Source organism: Dromaius novaehollandiae, chromosome 13 (genome assembly GCF_036370855.1).
Source record: "Dromaius novaehollandiae isolate bDroNov1 chromosome 13, bDroNov1.hap1, whole genome shotgun sequence".
NCBI lineage: Eukaryota > Metazoa > Chordata > Aves > Casuariiformes > Dromaiidae > Dromaius > Dromaius novaehollandiae.
The window spans coordinates 3915677-3940319 of record NC_088110.1 but is presented as its reverse complement, the minus strand read 5'-3'; the positions used below and the strand labels follow the sequence as shown (position 1 = coordinate 3940319).

The following is a 24643-nucleotide window of genomic DNA, read 5'->3' as shown; positions in this document are numbered from 1 at the left end:
CAGCATGAGCAAAGGGGCAAGCAGCAAAGGCCCAGTTGTCCCTTTCGCGCCTCTTCCCTTCTGATATGGTACAAGTGATCTCCTGCAGTATAAGCAGCATTTTATACCCTGTAGCATCTCAGGCTCTTTGCATCATTTGGGAGTTTTTCTTGCACCCGTTCTCCATGAGGACTTCATAGCACAAGCTCCCCACAGAGAGCACTCGGGAGAACTGAGCTTTCTTGCCATGGAAGGAAGCACTCACTGCTGAGGAATATACAACGAGCCACTCCAAAGTCACGATGGGGGTGTTAAGCAGGGTACCACCACCAACGGAAACCAGTTCAACCTCCTCCATGCACTGAAAGCTACCTAAAGCACCAAGAAGCGAAATTCATCTTGGTGAAACAAGGATCTGTACAAAAGCTGTGCAATGACCTTTAAATACCTTAATTTAGATGAAGGTGAGGAATGAGGACTGCTTGCATGGGAACTGGACCGTTTGTTTGCAAGGTATTTGCTTGCAATACACCTCTAGTGTAATAACCTCCTGGTGATTTCTTGCCTGATTTTATTCAAGCAAATCACTAACTTTAAAGATGTGCATTGAGATGGGAAAACTTCAGCTGGAAACACCTTGCTGATTGAAAGTAAATCATCTTAGATAAAACAGAAACAGTATGGGATGTATTTTCTTTATTAGGTAATTGGAAGTCTCCACCTGCCTTTTACAGTGATGCAGACAGTGTGAAGGCATGCAATGCCCCCTGAATTTTGCAGGAAACATTTCAGAGGCATTGGCTTGAGCTTTTGGAGCGATAACAAAGTCCAGGAGATGATGCAGGGTGATGGCAGCAGGGGAGGGGAGGAAAGCTGCATGCAGAGCTATGAAAGGGATGGGGAATACTAAGCTCTGTAAGGAGGCGGGGGGAACAGAGGTCTTCATAGCAGGCTCTACCATGCTGAACACTGTCCTCTCTCTCCCATTGCCTAAAGCAGCACAAACTCAGGAGAATAAGCCACACTAATGAGGGAGTCTTGGCTGCCTAATGCACAGCCCTCAGAGCAGTGCTGGAAGAGCCAGTATCACTTTGACAGTCTTGCAGTGTGGATCAGATTCACAGCAGAGGGTTAGCAGTCACTACCAGTCTTTTTTCAAGGGTGGACAATCCTTATCTGGCCTATCCCATCCCATTCACTAGGCCCCCAACTAGTAGGTCTTGCTAAGATCTTGCGAGCTCGCACATTCCCATGCTTCTGTGCATCAGTCTATCACTAGAACTAACTATAGATAGGTGCAGCAGAGAAAGAGCAAGTTTGGTAAGATTCAACATTTTCAAACCAGTCAGGTTTAAGGAACTTCTTGCTACATATTTACAGAGCTGGCTGAGGCAATCTCAAACTTTACCACTTCTCCTTGAGAGCTTTTGGAGGACAGATGAGGTATCAGAAGACACAAAAAATGTAAACATAGTATCTATCTTCTAATACAGAGGGAGAAAAAAGGAGCAAGATAGTTACAGACCAGTCAGCTTAACTTCTAGAAGCTTTCAAGGGAATCAAACTATCAATCAAAAATTTGTAAGCACCTAGGAGATAAATAGGGAGATGAGTAACATCCAGCATGGATTATTCAAAAATGAGGCATGTTAAACCAATCTAATTTCCTTTCATGACAGGAAGTAGAGGAGAAGTAGTTGATGTCCTATCTAGATTTTGGGAAGGACTTGACAGAGTCACATTTCTCTCTCAAAGTGAGCTAGGGCAACAACCCAGATAAACTCCTCCAGAACACATGCAGAACGGGTGGCCAGCAAAACTCCCCCAGACTCTATAGTTACCCAGTGGCTCGCGGTCAGAACAGAGGACTGTATGAACCAGGACTCCGCAGGGGGCTGCAAGGGTTGATTTTATTCAGAATTTTCATCAATGACCAGGATGAAAAATATATATCTTCATTATACCATCAGTGACATGTTGCTGGGAGAAGTACTTCAGCAGATTGGAAGATAGGTTTTAAAGTTTAAAATGATCTTAAGTTAGAGAAGTAATCTGAAAAAGTGTGGGTGCCAGTCCATTAAGGCAACTGGTAAATTCAACGTTTGGGTGGGTTTAGCCAATAGCACAAGCTACGGCAGGGAGGCTGATCACTTGGTAGCAGTTCTGCAAGAGAAGGATGCCGGCTTAGTGGACAGCATGAGCTAATGCCTTGTTTGTGTGAAAAGGGGCAAAAGCCATTTGAGAATTTATAAACAGGAGGGAGATAACATACAAGACAAATGAAGAGGACTTGGGCTGTACTCAGGACAAGGCCTCCACTGGAGGACTGCATCTTGTCCAGGGCACTGTACCTCAAGGAGGAGGACCACCAAGTTGGAGCAGGTGTAGGCAAGAGTCATTACAGCTACAAAACACAACTCAGGAGAAAGATTGGGAGGGCTGACAGGAAAACACCAGAACAGCTTGGCTGGAAAAGGAGTGGGAGGGGGGAGAAAACAGCAGTCTCTGCTCCAAGAAGCTTTTAGGACAGATAGACGAGTATGCTCACATCAGGAGCAACCTAGGTAGAACAGGTCCTTGCTCAGATTAGCGCCTGGTCAAGATCCAGCCCTACCGCTTGCTAGCGTTCTCGCGTGCTTTGCTCAACAGCTGCCACTTCACAACAAGGCAGCACATGTCAACAGGGACATAGGACAAAATCATCTTTAGCTTTGTTTTTTTAATACATTTATTTTTTAGTGAAAGGCTGAAGGCATGTAAGTGCCTTGTTGAATGGAAGCCAGAGCAAGCTACACAAATTGCACCCCCCGTTTCCAAGTATTTCATTTATTTTGTAATTAAGCAACAATCACTGAGGCACTAGGCACTTCTTCAGGCTTAATGACTTGCTGGGAGATGGCAGAAGATCTGATCTGCAATGGAGCCATTTTCCCCAGCAAATACCTATCTGTTATTGCCATCCTAAAATGAGAATGACAACAATAACGTACAAACATATGGGGTTAGCTGTTAGTAGCTGATGGCTAGGCAGTAGGCATTAATAGGTGCATTAGACTATCAGGTTCAGTTTTCTCTCACCATTCCGTTCAAAGCACTGCTTGATTAATCACTTGGTGAATGAAATGGCTTTTTAATTGCTCAGAGTCACTTTTAAAAATTACAGCGTTGTCTCCTCCTCCACAGCCCCTGGGATCCTCTTAAACCCCTCCTCTTCCTTTGCCCTGGAGAGAACCAGGTCCCGTGTGGCAACAAGGAACCTGCCTACAGCAGTTTGCGATACATTTCAGACACAGAAAAGATAAGCCATTTAAAAAAAATAGAGGATTCAAATTTTTAGTGCTGCAAACCTTTCATTCCCATTGGTTTGTGGATTGTCTAAGGACTAGACCCAGCTTGACTGATTCCTCAAAGAATTCCCAGTGTTGACACACTGCTTGTTCCTATACACTTTGCATTTTTAATGGTCAGAGCTGACTGCATTCTCCAAAAACCACTGCTTTCTATGTCCTTGGGCACACAAGCTAGCTTAAGCCCCCCCACCCCCAAATAATATACCTCTCAAGAGCATTGCTGAAGCTTTAGACAGAACATCAGGCCAGCCTGTCCTCCAGGCAATGAAGCACAATAGCCGCTCTGCAGGCCAGAAGATAGATATATCCCAAAAGGATGAGTGATAGCATGAATATTTCCAAAGAACTATGGAAAAAGCTGCCACAGGAGTTCAGTGATCACATCACCAAGGCAAGCAAGAAGAGAAATAGTTGCTAAAAACATATAGGACAATAAATTAGTTCAGTGTCCTAGCAGTCTTTGGAAGAGTACTGGTCAGTGGGGGTTTGCTCACTCAAATATTAAGTAATGTGCTAAATGCAGGATTGATAAATCAGGAGGTACTTCCTACAGCAGAACTTTAATACTGGCCATCTGCAGCACTGCTTTCAGTCCTTGTGGCTGCCTTCCCAGAGAAATTCACAGACCAACAATCATGTTTTTCCTCCACTCGCTTTTATGCCTCATTTAAAAGTAATGCTTTTATGTCTGCTCTTTGAATGTCGACATGTTGCCCAGTCAGCAGTGTGTGCACTGAGGGAGACCAGACCCATTCTCCATCACTTAATTCTACCTCCTCAGAGCAAGGAGCCCTGTTACTTGATAGGGTGCTTACAGGGTCTGAGTATTTAGAAACAGACTCACAGAATAATTTCAGTTGGAAGGGACCTCTAGAAGTCTCTGGTCCAACCTCCTGCTCAAAACAGGGCCATCTCAGGTCAGTTGGCTCCAGGCCTTGTCTGCTTAAGTTTCAAATAGCTCCTAACATGGGGATTTCTATGATCGCTGTTCCAGGGTTTGACCACTCTCTTGATGAAAGAAAAATTCTTAATACCCAGCTGGCTTTACTAAGTTCCAGGCTGTGTCCGGCCCCAGAGCTGGGCTACAGCTTCTCTATACTGCCCTGGGTAGCTGCAGACAGCAACAAGACCCCCCTCCACCTCTTCTGTCAGAAAATCTTGTGTGCTTGCAATTCCTGTGCTAAAGTTGGTGTCAGTGAACTCAAGCAAATAAAATTCACTTTTCTCCCTGTTGTATCCATTAATAAGGATGGGTGTCTATGCGCTCTACTGATGTGTCCAGATGGTGTAATTTTAGAGATAAGAACTGAAAGTGTCAGGAAACAACTTAACGGCGCAAGGCTAGAGACATTTTAAACTCTGAAGGCGGTTTAGTCCTCTCTCTTCCTATGAAGTCCCTAGTACAGGCCTGTCAGTGAAAGGCAGAAACCACACCTGTCCAAGAGGGTGGACACCACTGTTCTCCAGCATGGCAGGGCAGCAGGACAAAAAACATCAACTGATTGTTCTCCCTTCAAGAACTTGGACCCAGCAGCTGTAAGAGCAGCATGCACAAGAGGTGTGTAGGGTGTTTCAGGGTGCAGGGTGTGCAGGCAATGTTTCCAAGGGAGGCCTTTGCAGCCTCTTGTCCTTGTTCCCAACAACCTCTTCTTGTCCCTTTCATATTCCCTTCTTGTGTTTCTTTTTCTTGGTTGTCCCAGAACCAACATCTTGCCAAAAAAACCCCACCCAAAATAAATCAAACCAACCAAACAAAAAGAATTTTCTGGTGATGCTCTTGCTAATTGCCTGCCTGCCTCCCAGAGCAGATTCCTGCTCTGAGGAATTTATTGCTGTCATGCTCATAGCTGGAAGAAATCAGTGCTGTGTGCAGTCTCTCTTGAATTGAGGTGGGATTGATGTAGATTCTTGTACTGTGTGCCAGTCATAACTCTTCAGGTTTGACTGCAACTTTTGACAAAGAACACATTTCCCAGAAGTTCAGCAACTTGTCTGAGTAACGTTAAATGACCCATGAGATCCAGCACTGACACATGGCTCTGTTGCCCCCGCTCCTTCCCCAGGCTATTCCAAATCTCAGCGCAAGCACTGAAACCCCACAAAATGAAAGGTACAAAGCAGAAGTTCTGCTATTGTCCATAAATCTTCAAAATCAAAACTACCTCTGGATAAAAATGTGGCAGGTTGGGAAGTCTGGACTAAGTGAGAAAAGTTGTCAGCCACCAATGCTCCTCTCAGCATTCTCGCCATTCCCCCTTCCTCGAACTGGGGTGCCTGTGAAAGGGGTGCTCTGCCCAGTTCCTCAGACCAGTAGCTTGAAAATTTCCCAGACACTGTTAACTTGAACTACTGTCATCTCAGTCTGTTTCTGCTTCTAGTCTCATTTTCCAGGATTCAAAGGCTGTGGTGGGATAATTCCTCCCCAGAGGTCAGCGTTTAGGGATAGACGAGGCAAGGAGGTGCTGGGGAGAACAGATAGTTGGTCACTTGTGCTAGAAAACCTTTCCACAAGCTTCACATTGAGGGAAGTAGATTCATGGCTTTGCCAGCATACTTGTACCAGCCTTGTTCTTCTCATAGTCATCCGTTGATAAGAGCCAGCCGACATTCAGCCACTGCCGTCCCCACTGCCACCCCAGCCCTGCGTGCTAGTGTGAGCTCGCGTGTGCTCCCCACTAGCTCTCCCCTGCCTGGGGAATGCCAGCACTGGTCAGGACCTGAATTTGTGCACGTCTGATTTAGGAGAAAAATCATATCGGGCAGGATGCTAGGTTTTATCAGTGACCAGATCTCTGTTGCCCAGTGAGATCTAAAGATGAGCAAGCAAGGCTAAGCAGCTCTTCCTCTCTACTAATATTTAAGAGACAGGATCATAACTGTTGCATCTTCACTTAGAAGAATTACTGCTAAACACAGTTAGCTCTGCAAATCCTGGCTGTTTTCTAGACACTCCCAGGTTTACGTCTTGAGTCAGAGATGAAGAAATTACAGGGGCCAGTCTTCTCCCTAGCCAGCAGCAATGCTCTACTAAGAAACACAGGGATGTTTCTTATGTCTTGCAGGCCAGCTGCAGGTCTCAGCATGGGATTGTGGCTGGCAAGAGCACATGGCTCACCTCCTTATTCCCTGGTCATGCCTGCCCAAACTCGAGCCAGCTAATTACACCTATTTACATGAGAGAAAAACCACACTGGAGTTGCAAAGCTCAGAACAGGGAAGGGGCATTGCCAGCACATCCTTGCAAATTCCCAAGGCAAAAGTGATTGAGCAGACTTGGTGCCCGGTGCTCCAAAAAATCAGTCCAGCACCTGAAAATCCATCCTGGCACGATCTCTTTATACTGGACGTCTTCAGGAGTAAGCAGAGGGCTTTGGTGAAGAGGGCAAGCTGTGATCTGAGGAAATGCTAGGAGCTCATGCACCAGGTGGGAACCCACCACGTGTGCAAGGAGACCAGGCCAGCGCACAGGCAAGCAGGGCGCAGCCAACACACTACGACGTGCTTGTGACCAACCCGTGGCCCCTCAGCTCCCTGCTGAGATCCCTGGTGAGCCAACCAGCCGCTGCTCTCAGCCAGCCGGTTTTGGGCAATTGCCAACTTAGTTACTACAAAGGACTGTCCAAATAAGTGGTTCTGGCTACCAGGTCATTTCTGTTTCTATGGGGAAAGATCTGAATAAGGGATTGTGAGAACTCACTCCATAAAATAGTTCCTTTTGCAGCATTTAACAAAGACTAAGAGTGCCGACTATTATAGAGACTTAAGCGTATCCAGTGTGTAGAACCGACAGGACTGTGGGTCTAATTCCCACAGCGTCTCGGGAAAGGATAACATAATACACCTTAAGGCAGCAGAACTCCTCGCACTATATTTTTAAAGGAGGGGAAAGGAGGGAGGAGGCTTAAGGGCTTGTAAATATTTTAAGTGCTACACAACTAAATCACTTCCCCCTCTGCCCATTTCCCCATGTGTACAGAAGAGATGTCAACTCCGATTCCTTTTGTAAGGCACCCCAAGAGTTACGATGAAAAGGACTAGACAAGAACTAGGTTTTTCTAACACTTGTTTCCAATTAAGATCTGAGCGTCACTGTAAGCAGTGGATATGTTTCCATAGGCAGGATAGATAAGGTAGGACCTGGAAACCTCCTCCCCAAGACTGATGAGCATGCGAACATGAAGCTGTCCGGGCTTCAGGTCAGCATCCAGCATCTACAGTTAAGTTGGGGGCCAGGGACCATATGCGCCAGCTCTGCACGAGATCTCCTTGTGAGACAGCAAAAGGGATGCTAACTCCATGCTAACTCAAACACACTCGTGCCCAGCAACCAGAAAGATTTGAAAAAGCAGCACTGACTAAATTAACCAAATCAAACCAGCAAACCTGCTCCTCAAAAGAGCACAGCTTTTTTTTTAATGCTTCTCCCATTGAAATAACATTCTTATTGGGTTTTTGTCTTTACTCTTTTTCAGGATCATCCATGAAGATGGCTTCTCTGGAGAAGACGTGAAGCAGTACAAGCCAGTGGTCTACAGCAACACTATCCAATCGCTGGCAGCTATTGTTCGTGCCATGGACACCTTGGGCATCGAATACGGCGATAAGGAGCGACGGGTAAGTTAAAATCCAATGACCACTACTGTTTGGGTTCAAAGAACAGAGCAACTGGACACCCCACAGCACAGACAGGGTGTGTTTGCACAATCCAAATACCTGGGAGGGAAAGCGAGGGAGGGGGGAAGACGTACTTCCCTGCTGTTTGCCTATTGCACATGCGGTTGGTGCAGTAAGTAGATGTACACATGCAACTGCAGATGATGTATGGTTTGTACACCTAAGTTAAGAAAAGTAGACCTGGAGACTGTTACAGCAGCCACACTCTCCCCTGCTCTGGCACTGACCTTTTGCGCAGGTAGCAAAAAAATTTTCTGTTGACCTAAGGACAGCCTAGACAGAGGTACTGACAGACCTGGGGAAACAGTGAGAACATGTATTGTGCGTGTGCTGGAGACAGGCTGCAAAAAGAAATGTCTTGAGGAAAAGTCTTGCTGCTGCTCAAATCCCTTCCACCAGCCTGCTAATATAGGAAAGCTTTTAGGATTAACTTCACTTTTGCGGGGGCTTGGCTGGCTTTTACTCACACATCCCCCATTCAAGCATGCCCACAGACAGCAATTTTGCTTGCAAACAAGCAGATGTATTACTTCAGCAAGATTCTTGCGAACAGGGCCTTAGGTAGCAGCTTTAGTGTGCGTCTGCCAGGGTGACTATCCTGCCCAGCAGCCTTCTCATGCTACGCACCTAGGCCAGCCTGCTTTTACAGCTGCTGCTCTGGGGTTGTCTCGGCCATTCTCCGCCTTTCCTTTTCACATTTCTGGCTCAGAGCAAGCCCTAGAGCAGTCGAGGCCTCTCTTTTTGCATATTCCTGGACAGAAGAAAGAAACTACCTTGTTTCACTGGCAATAAATTTCAGATTAAAATCCTGATAAATGCAAAGTCCTATAGCCACTGGATTTATCATGACTATTTTTAGGCAGCTATTAAATGACAGATGTACAACATACCAGAAACTCCTTATCTAACAGTTGATAATAAAAGCATCCAGTGGAAAGGATGCCAAAATCCTGCTGTGGTGTTGCTGTGTGAAGAGGTAACTTGCTTTTTCCAGTCAAAGGGCCATTTTGATTTCTTTGCATCTAGGGAGTTTTCCCACAGGAACTCTAAATCCTGGAGACATTTCTATCCAAAATGTAGAGATGATACAATAATGGAGTTCTTGCGAGCTTGCCGAGAACTAACGCTGATGGCTTTAGAACTGAATACATTAATCTGTTGATTACTCAGTGACTCAGCTCTTAGCGAGGCAACATATCTTGTCTCAGCTAAAAACCTATGCCCAGGAAAACAGAAACAAATCATTCTCCACATCTGATAAATAGTCTGCAGCAGACAGCTCTAAAATGTAAAATTTCTGTGTCTTTTTTTTTTTTGGTGCCTGAAGCCCTAGTTCTAGGAGGGAAACTCAGGACTGCTTTAGCGCCAGGTCTGGCAAAGTATCCTGGGGCGGGGGAAGTGCTGTAATTACAACTGCCAGGTATGAGCAATGGAGTAATGGCCTGCGTGAAATGTTACACCCATTCATATTCCTATGGAAAAGATGCCAAACTTTCCTAGGATCATAGGATAATTCAGGTTGGAAAGGACCTCAGGAGGTCTCTAGGTCAACCTCCTGCTTAAAGCAAGTCAGACCTGGTTGCTCAGGGCTTTATCCAGCCTGGTCTTGAAAACCTCCAAGGATGGAGACTGCACGGTCTCTCTGGGCAACCTGCTCCGCTGGTTTACTGTCCTCACGATGACAAGATTTCTCCTTACATCCAGTGTGAACCAGTCTTGTTTCAATACATGCCTTAGGGCAGTAGGGATCCTGAGTTGCCTTTCCAAGTGAAAAAGTTAGATTAAGTTCTCACCAGTCTAGTTTCCCCTAAGGTATTTACTCCCGGAGGGATGACTCCTGTCTTAGTGGTACAGTGCTGACTGCATACAGACAGGCAAGCTTACCAGGCTGCAGCAAACCACTGAAAATCAAACAGTCCAGGAGGGGATGATTCAGAGCATCTTCTCTCTTTGTGGATGTAACATGATTCCTTCATCCAACAGTAGAAAGAGAGGAAAGAAATCAAATCTCTCAGGCCTTGGTCTTCCACTTGCTCCTTTCTCTTAGCTCTCCTCCCCAGAAAGTTGGTGGTATTAATACATAGTAGTATTTATTTTAATCTTACAAAGAACTGTATAGTCTCTGCTAATATTAATACACGGCTGCTATAAAGAGAGGCCATTAAAAAGGCGATTTGTTGAGTATTATGGTATGTGGTTCATCCCTTTTCAGGCAAAGCTTTTCTATTTTAAAAGTCATTCCACAGCCAAGGGTTTCCAATGCAAATCTTTTTGTGGGGGATTTTCCCCTACTCATCACTTGAGCCCCCAAGAGGACAGGCCTCAGGAAAGCGGAGCTAGGACTGGGGCTGCTCCAAACTCGATTTGGCAGCAGGGAAGGAAAGGTCATGGGCCTGGGTTTTTACAGCTTCCCCCCGCCAAGACTTAATGGGAGATGCATCTCCCCCTCCATTTCTTCAGAACAGGAGCCTGACCGCGTTCTCAGCCAGAAGCAAAAGCTCACCCTCCTCTATTTAATAAATGTGAATGAGATGATTTGTGCTTTTGCTATTGAGATTAAAAAAAAAAAATCCTCTCTCATTCTTCTCATTTTTCTCCTGCCAGTAATCATCCCTCCAGCATTTAGTCTAATGGAAGTGAAAGGTTAGAGGAAGAGTCCTAACAAAATCTCTTAGCTTTTGTCAGTCAAAGTGAGATCAACATAGGAAATGAGCTAAAAAAACCAATAAATCACTAAGTCACAAAAAGGAGATGTGCCAGGTCTCCCTGACCCTCTCTGCTGATAAGGAGCTCTCCCTAGTTTAAGGACAAAACAGTGTGTATAGGATTTCAGTTTTACACACTCTCTTTGCTCGGGGGAACAGGTTTCCTTTTGGCTGTTCTGTGCCTGGCCCAAGAAAGGTTCACGGCTGCGAGCAACAGCCAGGTCATTTTCTCTCCTTCAGTACCATGAGACAGGAGAATATCCTGCCATCCAATATCATGTTACCACCAGAGCACAGCCCAAAAGGTTAGTCTAAATCTGAAAAACCTGTTCAAATGTAATGTCATGAATCCCTCAACACAGTGCAGAAAAAAAATCAGCCATTGACAAGAGGAACCCAGATGAAGGAAGAGCGTTATCTGTAGATGTCCCTCACCTTCGGGGCTCTTAGTGCCCTGGTTCAGGCTGTCCTGACTAGCAAAGAGCAAGAGATGACACGAAGGAAGCGGGGCAGCTTCTTGGTCTTGCATTTCTACTCCAATCCCTCTAGCTGGCCTATAGTGCACTACTTGTCCTGACCTTTCTGATCAGATTAACAGACAGGAAAGAGTCAGGCCATAACATACAGCCTCTGCATTGAATAGGTCTCTGAAGTGCAAATTTATTATTAAAATAAACAAAAAACCAAAAGCCCCTTGCCAAAAAACAACTCCTTGCTGATACCCTCCCCATGTATCCAAGCAGAGTAAAAGGGAAACGGAGGTTTAGAGTTAGGAATCGAAAACTCACACAAGCGTTTCGATCTGATCAAGAACAGCAGACAGGAAAGTGATGGATTTTTATCTGTTCAGAGAGACAGGTCTGAAGTCCAACTTTAGAAATCCCAGCTATAAGGCAGGTACAGTCTCCTGCCACAGAAGGTCAGTGCTGGCTTCAGAAGCTGCTAGGAAAAACAGCCGCACGGTCCCACTGAGGGGAGAAACGCCAGAGCTGCGGCCACGCTGGGGGGGCCGGGGCCGTCCGCAGCTGGGAGCGATGCAGAGCCGCAGGGAGCCCACCCACGCCACCACCCAGCCGTGCCGTGCCGTGCCGGCTGGCCCCCGCAAACGCGCTCCCACCAACGCGCATACGAGGTTGGAATAATTCCTTTGCACATTTGGGTGTCCTGTTCCTCATTTTTCAGGCAAGGAAAGTAAGGGAATAAGAACAGCTGTAGAGTGCGTTCAGAATGGCACAAAACAGGCATAGATAGGGTGGCTGAAAATTTTTCAGTAATTATTTGGCAGAGAATCCCAGTAGCAGTCACATGGATCAGGTAAATACCCGAGGTAGCAGGTTTCACAGGTCCAGGGTACAATTTCTAGGGAATGTCATTCAAGTAGAACCATATTCCCAATAGGAGTCTGGAAATGTCTCCATTTCCACTACGAAAGCAAATACTAAGAACTGGTGAAGGTGTTAAAAATGTTTGATACGGCACATTCTCCCCTCAGGCTTTGTGGCAAAGCGTGACTGCGGCAGCCTTACGTGCCGACTTACACAAAGCACAGCTCCTGAACTGTGACCTATACCAAGACGCATTCGTGACATTTTAAAATACTGGTTAGTAATATTTAAAAAAGCAGTAGTTAGATTTTAATCTGTTTGATCCGTTTAATGTAATTAAGCAGCCCACGAGCGCCTGCTGGCACAGGGGGCTGCGTGCCCTGGAATTGCACATATCTGCTCTCCAACAAGGGGCTCAGCGCGCGCAGCCTCGCGTCCCGAGCCCCGGCCCCTCGACACACCAAAAGCACGTCGAGGAGCCTGCCCTCTTCCCTCGCTGCTGCTAGGCGGTGGCAGGACCGAGGGACACAACACTCGGCCGCTTTCGAGTGTTGTCTTCTCGCCATTCGAATGAAGCAGTGTGTGGGAGAGGCCCTCTTTCATAAGACCTGCTCATATTTAACTGGCTTTTTTTTTTTTTTTTTAACTTGTCAGCTCAAGATATTTGTGGATTTTATTGCATTTCAGGCAGATGTCTGCTTAGACCAGCTGTCTCCTACTGCATTTTGCTAAATGAAGTTTTCTGAGAAATGCAAAAAAGCTGCTAGTATCTTTGGGCAGACTACAGAGCAGTGGCACCAGCGAGGGAGGGCAGGCAAAGCTCGGGGGAATCGGGTGCCACGGGCTGGTGGGAAGCCTCCTTTTGCCGATTTGTAGCTAACAGGGTGATCTGGGGAACGGGTGCAGGATACCTGGTTGTCCATCACTGCAGTGAGGACACAGCCAGCCCTTGCAATATCTGCGTGCTGTTGTAAGCGACGGACACTCAACCATGCTGAAGTGTAGCCAAGCGCTGCTGTTGCACAGGAGCAGGATGAAGCAGGAGAGAAGGGGAAAGAGCCTAACAGTGCATTAGCCACTAATTTTGCTGGGTAGTCCACATTTGTCTGGGTGTCCAGCAGCAGCTGGAGTCTGCTTGATGCCCTCTAGCAATAGCCACGGGAGGCATATGGCCACCCCTGCTATGCTGGCTCTGCTGGGTTCATCACTGGAACAGCACCAGACAAATACTTCAGCCCACCTTTCCCTAAGATGTGAAGATCTGTCAGCTTTTTCCATTAAGACCAAAGCAGTCTATATTGTTCACCCCCTTCATCCCTCCATTCCAACCTGAGGTGCATCTCAGTTACCATCATTCACTGGTTTTGACCAATGGAGACAGATAAAAGGCAGGGCATTTCTTGGGAGGTGAGAAAAATTAAACAAAAAGGAAAGCATTTGTTATTTTCGCAGCCTGCCTTGTTGCCGGGGAGATGGTTGGCTCATTCAAGAAAGACTTGTTGTTGCTGGCTGAGATGGCCAATGCTTTGGGAATTATTGCTGCAAAATGAGGGTGGAAGAGAAAGAATGAACATGGACTAGGGCAGCCCAAAAGCAGCTCTGCTTGCATGGCACGTGACCCAAGAGCCCTGCGGTGCCGCTTCTGGAGTCTCACTAACCAAAAGCTCAATCTTCCACACTCCACTAATGTATTTTCCCCCTTTGACACCTTCTAATCCCTTGAGTCCCTGAAAATGCAAAATCTTTCCCTAGTAAATAATCACAGTAAAGTAACAGCAGAGTATGAAGATGCTTTATGATAACCCTTTGAGGCAACTAAGAGAGCCTGAAACAATCTAGCTCCATGCCTCCGTTCTACATCTTGTGAGTCAACCACACATCACGAGGAGACATCCCAGCCGGTTCAGCTGAGACACAGAGCAGGACCCAGGAGAGCTTGCTTTGCTGCAGCAGCAACAGCACATCTTGGCTCCGCACTGCTGACAAAGCTGGAATTGTTATCAAGTCAATAATATATGATGATTTTCCTTTAGCAAAAGAGATCTCCCCAGTACCAGTGCCTGTTTCTATGTAGTCACGCTACTAATAAAGCGAGCATTTAGAATGGAGACAAAATAAGTTTATATCATGGCTATAAATGCATCATGGGGTGCTCTTGCAGACAGAATTGGGCCTAAAAGAGCCATCCAGTTAAATAAGCAGGCTGTAGAGATGGAAGCTACCACGTCTTCATCATGAAGAGTTTTACTTAGGTTAAGTTTGTCAATCTGTCCTCCTTTTGAACCTAGGTATTTACAATAGAAAAAGGACAATTCATTTAGGGCTAAAACGTGATCTTAGAACTAGCATCCTGCAGATTACAACTATTTGCAGGACACAAATAGTAGTGATAAACAATGTAACCCAGTCTTGTACAAACGTGTACCGGTGCTTGTGAGGAAGAAGTTGAGTTTGTGAAGGAGGGAGATGATATCAGCTCTGGAGAAAAGTGAAGGACAGGGACCCAAGTAGAAATAGCCTAGAAAATTTAATAGCAATGACAACAGCTAGATGCTCTAGACAAGCAATCGAATTTCACAGAAACCACTTCACACAGAAGCAACATCAACTAACCCTTCTTCTGACAGAAGACTATCAACCACCAACAGACCTCTAAAAACCAAACTTTTCTTTCGCCTTCACTTCCCCAGGGTGGCCTAACATATCCATTTTCAGTTGAAATTCCTAAAGAGGGGAAAAAAGGCCTTGTGAAATGGAGCTAGGAAGGAAATGAGGGAGTGTGGGTGGCAGCAACGTAGCAAGTTAGAAATGCGTATCATTTGGAACAGTGTTTTCTGCAAAATGCCACCTTGTTGAGCGCTTGATGTGCCAGTGTGATGTTTTTCAAGTTGGTCTTGCTTCATGATAATGTCTATTGTGCTGTCATGGCAACATTTTAATCTTCACTTAGAAGTAAACATTGGGTCAGCTTTTTGGATTCTGTCTGAACCTGTGGGCTGGTGCAGAGCAGTGGTGAATGGGCAGCAGTCAGGAAACGGGACGTGTGATAGAAAATCACTTGTTCTGCCAGCTCCTCTGCACAGTCAGAAACCCTGTCTTAAACACATCTCTAGGGGAAGAGAAAAAAAAAGTATTTTGATGCCCTTCAACATCATTTCTAAGTGAGCCAGATGAGAACGAGTGATGCAATCACACTTCAAAATGCCATTCGGATCTGCTTCTTTTGCAAACACCTGGCATCAGCCAGGCACTGTACATTGGTGATTTGTTTTCCATGCTACCTTCCCAATTCAGATTAGATTTATAGCTCGTACTGTAAAACCAGCGGCCAGAACAGATGCCAATGAAAATTAGCCTTTTAATTTTCATTTGAACAACAGAGGAGGGAATGATGTGTCTCAGGGGATCATTGATAAGAAAGACTCCACAGTCATCTAGCTATGACTCTAAGCTCTAGATTGAATCTAATCACATCTTGCATCACCTAAAGAGAGTCCTAGAGAAGATAGTGCCCAACTCTTCTCAGAGATGCACAGCAAGAGGACAAACAGCAACAGTCTCCAATGCCAGGAAAGGGAATTTGACTGGACATGGCTTAGACTGTGCTTTCCCTCTCCTTTGCATGCCAGAGAAGAAAGTAGCCCTCTCGAAGGGCTACAGCCCAACCGCAGACACGTGAGAAGCAGGGACTGCACTGCCTCACAGCCGCTCTCCGCACCCACAGCCTTACACAGCACAGCAGGAGCGGACTGCCATCCGCCCTCTGCGCAGACCCCTTCATCCCCACACGGTGAAGTCCAGCAAGACTGCGCTGAATCAGCAGCTCAGCCTATGGCCTCTGTATCCAGAGGGAAAAGCGGGGAGGCAACATAGTGAAAACCAGGACAAGCTGAATATAACAGGCCACGTTCAGGGACTAATGGAAAGAACTGGTGAAGGCAATAACTGACTCCTTACTGAGCACAAACCCCATACACAACTCAGCATCACCATCTTCTCCAGGCTTTTGCCATGTCTTTTGCTAGGCACAGAGGGTCCTGTCCTTTTAGAGGTGTTCCTTGCCCCCAGACACCTTAAACTGCAGTGGAGCCACAGGCCAGATCCTCAGAAGTGTGAAGCACCGCAAACAGGCTTTCCCTGCGGAGGTGACAGCATGCATGGGGCTCCTAACACTGAACTGGTTTCAGACACTTGTCCTGGCAGAGCTCAGGGTGCTAGTTTTAGCCCGAAAGACCTTCAGTTGGGTGGGGGCTCCATCACATTCAAAACCCTAAGACCCTCCTGCTCTGATCCACCTTGGAGTAACACATAACCTAGCATACCTTTAATGAGTTGAGAGCAGGTTGCTATGAGGATGGTCTCTAGGAGAGTTCTTTGGCTCAGGAATTCATTTGCCTCTAGTTTTCTAGGACCCCAAACGCTCTCAACCTAAGCTCACAGCAAAACCCATTCTCTTCTTGCACACATCATTATCTGAGTGATTACTGGAAATCAGTGAAAAGACTTTAGCAGGGATTGAGACCAAGCCATTGCAGATTAGGAACAACCAGGCAGAGGTTTTGAAGACCAAAGGACTATTTAGACCAGCCCTTCGGGCATTAAAAGTGTGGAGGGACAAGAGCAACCTGAGGATATTTTGTGGGGGGAAAATATGTGAAAGTGAAAATATGAAGTGGCCCCAAAGGTGACTTTTTAATGACAGGTAGCCACCAGGAAAAAACAGACAGATAAAGCACCTGGCATTGCTTGCTCCCTCGCTGGTAGAAAGCACAACCTCTTCAAGTGCAAATCCATCTTTAGAGCTCTTTCTAGTGCCTCTGCTTTCAGATGCCAAATTTCAGGCTTGATTTTGGCATAGTGCAGAATACGAGTCCTCCAAAGGGTACATTTGAAAAGGATCTCCACACCCCCCAAAGCTACACAACATCCCTCTTCACCTGTGAAATGCAGACCCCTGGCTAAAGAGGGATTACTCTTTCCTATTTCTTGCTTACAAGCTCTCTTTGCACTGAGTGTGATGGCTTTTTTCCTCCACAAGCTTTGTGTTTGATATGGTTTTTTTGGATGATGCAGGGAGTATTTTTAGTCTGAAAAGAAAAAAGCTGTTCCCTTGGAAGGGCTGCCTGCCTCCCCTTGTGCGATTTGTTATTCAAATGCAGCTGCAGTTAGCACTGCCACCGAGGTTTTGCAAAAGGGGCACGCGCGCTGGTGGCACAGAGCAGAGTGAAGCCGCCACAGGACGGTGGCACCAGCACTGAGGTAGTGGGGGGTGTGGTGCTGCTTTCCACCGCCGCAAGGCACTGCTGGGAGATGACTCCTCTGGAAGCCCCTGGAAAGTGCTAGAACAGGACAACACGAAAGGATGAACCATTTGAAAAAAATATGGGAGTGGCAAAAAAGCATTGACAGAGCAGAGCCCATGGGAGGGTGCAAACAGGCATCCATAGAGGTCCTGGAGGCACGTATCCCCCAGGAACCTCCTCCGAGGGCCTGACAGTGCCGAGACTGCAGCGGGGGAGGCCACAGCTTGTGGGAGTCGTGTGCATGATTTGAGGGTTCAGAGCTGCTATGGAATAAGTTGAAGTATTTCCTTGCATGGTTTCTCTTGGTGCTGGGGCAAACTAGGCCTTCACAGCCCTGCGCTCTAATGGGAAATGGGCAAGGCAGAGAGATAGCGTGCTGGTGCCCTCCTAGTCAGAAAAAGGTGCTGAGGCTATGAGAAATCACTTCTGCTTTGAGCCCTGCTCTCAGAACAAGTTCTCCAATGCAAATGTCAAAATCCACTGGAAAAAAAAAAAACACTTAGACTCATGCTTTCCAGCTGCAGCAGCTCTTGGCAAGGAGCACTTGCTAATCTGGACCAGGGGGATGCAGATCAGAGAAGGTCTCACTCCAGGAGGCAAGGTGCTGGGCAGACCTGTCAGAAGAAAGCCAGCCAACACTGCTCTTCTCCTCCAGCAAGGTTTGGGTACAGGCACATTACAGCTGTCTCAGGCCACCGAGGCAGATTTCACTCCATGCACCCCATCCACCATGGCTCTGCACAGCCACTCCCAGCAACCAGGCTCCTGCTCATGTCTGCAAACAGTGAACATCATGTTTGTTCTTCTCTAGGTTTCTGTCCAGAAAAGGATTGAGGCACATCAGCCAGAATAAAAAATACAGCTAGCTATTTTATGAACTGAGCAATGGAGGCAGTAAGGTTAAAGACACCACAATAGACAATTCAAAGATGTCCATAGATGTTTCTGACCATATGGATGATCAGACACTTACTAAAATCCTTCCAGAAAGTCAACATTTGAGGCTCAGGCTCAGATCGCATCTAGCTACAGCATCCCCCTGCCCCAGGCAGGGTGCTGTCTCCAGGTATGTTTGCAAGTCAGCTCTCCCAGCAGCAATTTCAGATAACTACAGACTACTCAGCACATTTCAGATACATGTCAGTTATTAAGGGGATTTATTTCCCTCTCTTCTGGGAAGTGTTGGGAAGCACTGCTGAGTCACACTGCTTACTCACTGGTTTTAAGAGAGCCACTTAAAATATTTGTTTTCCAAATGCCTTCTATGATGTTCCTATTATTTGAACATCTCCAGATGTAAAATGAAAACATTTATGCAGGGCATCCCTGGCCTGTAACAAATCTCTGGTGCATAGCACATGTCTTGGAAGGGACCTCTCCCTTGGCTCTGTCATTTAATGATTACTTGAAGCAAGGTAGCTCCGTTGCGGTGAGGGACAGCAGGGGCTCAGCTCGCAAGCAGCTTGAGGCTCCTCAGTAGCCTAGGCAGGCTGGGCCTGGGGCAGCCGCTCGCGAGACAGGATGGAGCAGGGAGGAAGGAGAGCCAGGGAAGCAGGCCTCGCTGTGCCCAGCACACAGGAGAGGAGAGCTGGTGGCCCTGGCTGCCTCCCTCAGTAATCCCAGGTGTCCTGCCCATGTTTGCTCCCACCTCTGCTCCCACAGGGCACAGAGGAGGCCACAGAGGTGCTTGTTACATCCTCATTAGCTCCCAGCACCTGCTGCAACTGCTCGTTTCAGCTGAGTCTGGAGGCCGCTTCAGCCTTCCCCTGGCAGGGCTCTCATCCCCCATCTCTTCCTCCCCAAACTAAGCAGCACAGGCAGGAAGGCTGGGCACTGGGGGCAGAGCTGGGATCTCTTCTGTCAGCCACCAGCATGGACACAAGAGCATCATCCTCCTTTACACTGAGCACTGCTAAACCTAGTCCATGTGTGGACACAATACGCTCATGTACCAGTCCACTCTCAGACCACACAGCAATTCAACCCCCAGAGACTTAACACATCAGGTGCCCTTGCAAGAGCGTCAGATCCCAAGCAAGCCCGACCCCCATGGTGACAGGCCCCCCGAGGGGCAGCCTTTCCAAAATTACAGAATTTCACCACATCCCACACCTGCATATTCCAGATCCAGAGCCTGGATGCAGCACCCTTCTTCACTGATCTCACTGCATCACCTCTTCCCTGCAGCACATGCCTGCCCTCTCCTTGTTTCACCAAAAACAGGTTGCAAAAACCAGGTCCCCAAGAGGACAATGCTGCTTGTGTGCCTGCAGGCTGCACGCCCTCGCCCTGGGGTCCTGACTTGGGGGACAAGTGTACCAGAAATGAAGCCCTGCCTGCGTCACTTGCTTTGCTGGCATGTGTAGCCTCCACACACCACAGCTGTGGAGGTCTCTGCTGTTGGCCCCCAGCAGCTGGGCAGCTGACATGGCCACCTTGGACTCTGCAGACCTGCTTTCTCAATCAGCCTGTTGGGTGCCTGCTCTTTCGGCCCTGGCTCAGTGGCATCTCATTGACAGCCCAGTCTGTTCTTGCTCTGAAATTAGCCCAGACAGGTGAAGAGACTGGAATGGAAAAGGCATTTCATGGCCTGTGGCTGTGAAGTCTCATCCTTCCAAAAGGGAAATTTTGCTGAGCTGTTGAGGCAAAGAGACAGGAGCTCCCAGCCAATACTCTGCCCTTGAGCATGCAGAAAATTAAAATGTGCATACACTGCATCCAAGCTCCATGCCCCCCTGTTCCTCCTTAAGGGGAAAGGTGTCCCTCCAAAGCGAGCAGCTGCTGCTTGTAGCTCCAATAACTGAGCGGGGAAAGAACCTGGTACAGCCACGAGAGACATCTGCTTTCCCCAGAGAAGAGATGCAGTGAGATGATAGTGCCTTGAACATTTTCCTTGTACTGCATTAATCATGGGGATAGTAGATGACAGGAAGCAGAGGATCTGCCACACATGAGAAGTTTATTACCTGAACGCAAGTTTTACTGAGGCTATTAATCAGTATTGTGTACATTGGTAATAACTGATTAAAGATACCATATGTGAACTCACTTAACAGCTATTACTGCTTTGACATAAGCCTTATCTACCAACTGAAGCATGCAGATTTCTGACCTTATAGAAGGGAACAGCCTTACCCCCAGGGCAGCTACATCCAGCCTGCTCCGAAAGGCACAACCCACCCACACCAGGACGGACACAGCACGAGGCAAGGCTGGTGCCGAGCAGTCCTGTCCTGCACCTCTGCCAGGTCTCCTGAGCTGCTCTGCAGGTGAGCTCGAGGGCTTCAGCCCCTTCGCCCACAACCACAACTAGCTTCCGTAGCTCTCGCAGAACTGTTTTAACACACGCTGTCCTCCAGAAACGATTAATACCAGCACTACTGACAGGAGACTGAGCAATCCTGATCTCTCAGATCCTGTCAACAGGGTTTTGCTGTTCACCTGGTTTTACCTCTGTGTGGGTGAGGGAAGGGAAGCTGGAGCAATAGACCTCCTCGCTGAGTTTCCAGCGTTTAAGGCCAAGGAAGAAAAGACTCAAGCTCAAAAACAAAGATTAGAAACAACAAAGCCTCAAGAGCTGCTGTGAAACCATATCATTTTGCAACATGGCAATGTTTAACCTTGTGGTCAAAGACAGGATAGAAACTGAGCAGAAGAAAGCACAGAAAATATGAATCAGTCTGTGTCCAGTTGAGTTTTTTTGATAGTCAGTCCCCAGGGGCCTCAGGACACCTCATCCTTTCATAGCAGAGATCTGCAGCTTCAGCACATCTCCCCAGAATCACTCCAGGCGATGCAGCACATCTCTCCAAAGTGTCAAAACCCACTGAGCAGCTGGCGCTGGGACCGTGTTAAAGCCAGAGCAAATCTCACCCACAGGGTTTAAACAAATTTCCTTTCTGCTGTGCTTTTCAGTTTCCAGGGTTGTAGGAGTGTCTGGTTTGCAGCATATTATATCTGTATTGATGGCATGACCATTGCTAGATACTTCCCCTGTAAGACATCATTCCCTTAGGTCAGCCATTTATGATTAACCCTTCATTTTCCCATACAGACTGGCATATGGCTGCATTAGCTCCACTGATTGCAGGGGAATTGCTCTTAATTTACACCAAGGTCAGGAAAAGGAGAATTAAGTCACACATGCATGAGGCTGGCAGTAGAAACTCCCACAGTGGACTTCACTCTCCAGTTAGACAAGGTTGTCCTCCAGACAGCCCAGCCCGCTGGCACTTCACCTCTTTGCAGTTTGAAGCTATCCCTGAAATATGCTTGCTCCTTTGTAAGAATGGGCTTTGCTAATCTGATTTTGTTTGCTGGATACACAGTGCAGATGTTCTCTCGGGTATCTAGGCTGTTGTGATGTCTGTTGAACACATTTACACAGTTATATTTTAGTTGGGGGTCACAGCAAAACCAGAACAAGACTGGCCCCCAGAGGAACTGCAACCCTATTCCCCACCCAAGCGGTCTGTCACAAATAAAACCCTGCAATAAAAGGCAGTGATAGAGAAGTCATGACCATTCTCTGAGATCAGGGGAGTGGTTTCACTTGCCAATTTTATGCAGTTTTGTTTAAAAAATGAGAGCTTTCAGTGCTGGTAGATATCCCAGGCAACAATGGAAAAAATCTGAGAAAGGAGATCCCAGTGGTCCCTGTCCAGCCAGTATGATTCTTCCGTATGTGAAATTTATGAATTAGATTCTTCCAAGTAAGAACCAGGTCTCATCTCCCTTCCTCCTTTCATTTCATTGCATTTCTGTACTTTCATTTCATTGCAATACACGTTTTGGCAACAACCTATCTAGAGAGGCAGTAGGACATTTTTGTGTAGAGAAATAAGGGAATTTTAAGCTAGGTTCTCCTCCCCAAAATTCAGCTTTAATAATTGCCATTCATGCACGAGATTCTCCCCCGGCATTGTTGGGTTGTGTTGTTTGCTTCTGGCCTCGTGTAGCATGTTGTCAAGTAGCTGCTACATGGTGTTCCTCCTCTGGCAAGGAAGTGACCTCCCTCTGCCCCTAGTTCACAGAGCATTAGCATCTTATGCAAAGATCTTTAAGCCATTTTTCTTCCAGCCTTTATTCTCCTTAATTAACATTATTGGTAGCATAAGCTTTGGAAAGGTTCTCTCTTGCCAAGTTCCACTGGGATATTTATGAGGCATGCAAAGTTTCCTACATGCTCATATTTGTGCTGTCCTTGTTTGAGTCTTAGTTTTAAACAGGCTTTTGTTCAGCAACAGCTTCACTTAATTCACTTACTACAGCCAACCCCTCAACCTACACAGGTTTTTGGTAGCAAGTTCAAGTTGTGCTGCTTAGTTGCTGTCATGCAGGTGTCTTCCCTTGCTCTTTTACTAGTCAGATCCTTTACCTGGAAGGCTGCATTGGTGTGAGACTGCTGTGTGAGGCTGGGGGATGCATGCCACTATCGCAGGCTTGTTTAACTCAGAGGCAAAAAACACACCTAGACTGAAAAGTCTGTATTCAGCATTGCAGTGGATCATCAGCCAAATTCAGGCCAGTCTTGTGATGCGTGAGTAGGCAAAAATCCTCGTTTCTTCAACTTCCTCTCCAAGAACAAAGTCTTTGGGAAGCCTCTAGGACAATTAGTAGTAGCACACAAGGCTCCTCAGGACAGAGCCTTTGGCTCAAATGCTCAAGGCCATTGTGGACTAACATCTAATATTTCTTTGCTGGTGTCCCAAGCAAAAAAGCATGCACATAGGAAAATCCCAGCCCTAAAGCACTGAATCATATAGTGGTAGGACAAAGCCTATCCTCAGCATGAGCACCCTGAGTGCCAAGGCCAGGAACCAAGAGGAATAGGCCCAAACTACACTCTTCTCTGCAGAGAAAAAAGGACAAAAAAGGCTGTTTTACAATTGTGGTTGCCCTGCACCAACATTTTATCACACTGAATCACCTTAAAAGCCATCTCTCAGGCAGGCACCCCCTTTCCCGCTCCCGTCTTCCCATTTGTAAGGAGCTGTAGGGTGCACGAGTCCGACCCTGCTCAGGCATTGCCATATTCAGTGTCCCCCAGCCAGCCCACACCTGCAAGCCAGCAGTGCCGCTGCTCATGCACTGCCATGGGTGTCCCTTCCCTCAGCACTGCTGCTTGGCCAGCCTGAGGAGCAAGCCATGCCCTGCACACTTCAAACCACAAAGCCTAATCAGCCTATACGTTTATCAGAAAAAAAGAAAGATGATCAGGACAGAGCTGCAAATCGTAATTCACACAGGCAGCAGCTCTGTGCTGCAAGCAGCCTTCCCACCACTAATCAACTCCCTAAAATCCTGGGCAGGCAAGACCCCATTTCTCAGGTCATGCTTCTTGTCAGCATGCATTTTCAGCTTCATTTGCCCATCCAGGAGCATAAGGGACAGAGAGCACACAGGCTATTCCACCATGTCCCTTTTCTCCTTTGCCATCAACTTTGCCCAGGAAGAGCAGGCAGCAAATAAACAGCAAGGGCTGATGGGGAGGGGAAAGCTATCACTTCACACCATCTAACTTGCCCTGAAATCCTTCAAGATACCCCTGGGAATTTGTTCCAGTACCAATGAGTCTTTAGCAACCCTTTAGGTACAGAACCAAGGTCGAGGCTGAGTCCACTACAAAACACAACTTTCTGCAAGTCTTTCTTCCAGATGTCAACTGATGTTCTCCCCAGCAGCCCTTATTACAAACCCTATTACACACTTCAAGAAACCCTTTTCTGTGAGAAGCTGTTTGAGATCAGCAAGAGTTAGCCCAGTGAGTTCCTTGAGCCAGAAAAATCAGATTTCCCCTCCTGCTGTTTATGCAGTCCCTGGTTCAGACCCAGTCTCAGTTGCCCAGAGTTATTGATCAGTTCATTGATCAGTTGCTGCTCTGACCACAGTGGAGGAGGTTTCACAGTACCAGCACAGTTTCCAGTGAACCATTTATCTCTGTCCCACCCAACACTGAATTCAGTTCCTTTCTTGGCTCTTCTAGAGAGGGCAGAACATGGACAGGGCAAAAGAAACCACATCACTCTCACAAAAGGCTGCAGTCTGCTCAAGTACGCAGGGGTGATGCTAGTTTTGCTGTTTCTTCCTCAGCTGAACTGAGCAGCTCCTCTGCCCCAGGGCCAGGAGCTGTGGGGAGCATTAGCCAGGTTGGCCAGGACATGCTTCCTTCCAAAGCGAGGGGCAGGAGCTGTGTCCACCTCACATGACCACCTTCTGCAAACTGCAGCCACAGAAAGGCACCACCTTAATTAGTTTCCTCTCTGTCAGCCTGGAGTGGGGAGGCTAACGAAAAGCACCCATTACTG

The 24643-nt window shown here is 47.1% G+C and overlaps 1 protein-coding gene across 2 annotated transcripts in view; it reads left to right on the top strand.

The window, feature by feature from the left end:
* The window catches only part of GNAO1 (G protein subunit alpha o1), a 163562-nt gene that overhangs the window by 46945 nt on the left and 91974 nt on the right, over nt 1-24643 (top strand). For both annotated transcript variants that reach the window (XM_064519459.1, XM_064519460.1), the window contains exon 3: nt 7802-7943. In XM_064519459.1, the coding sequence (XP_064375529.1) occupies nt 7802-7943 (142 nt within the window). The remainder of the gene's footprint in view (nt 1-7801; nt 7944-24643) is intronic.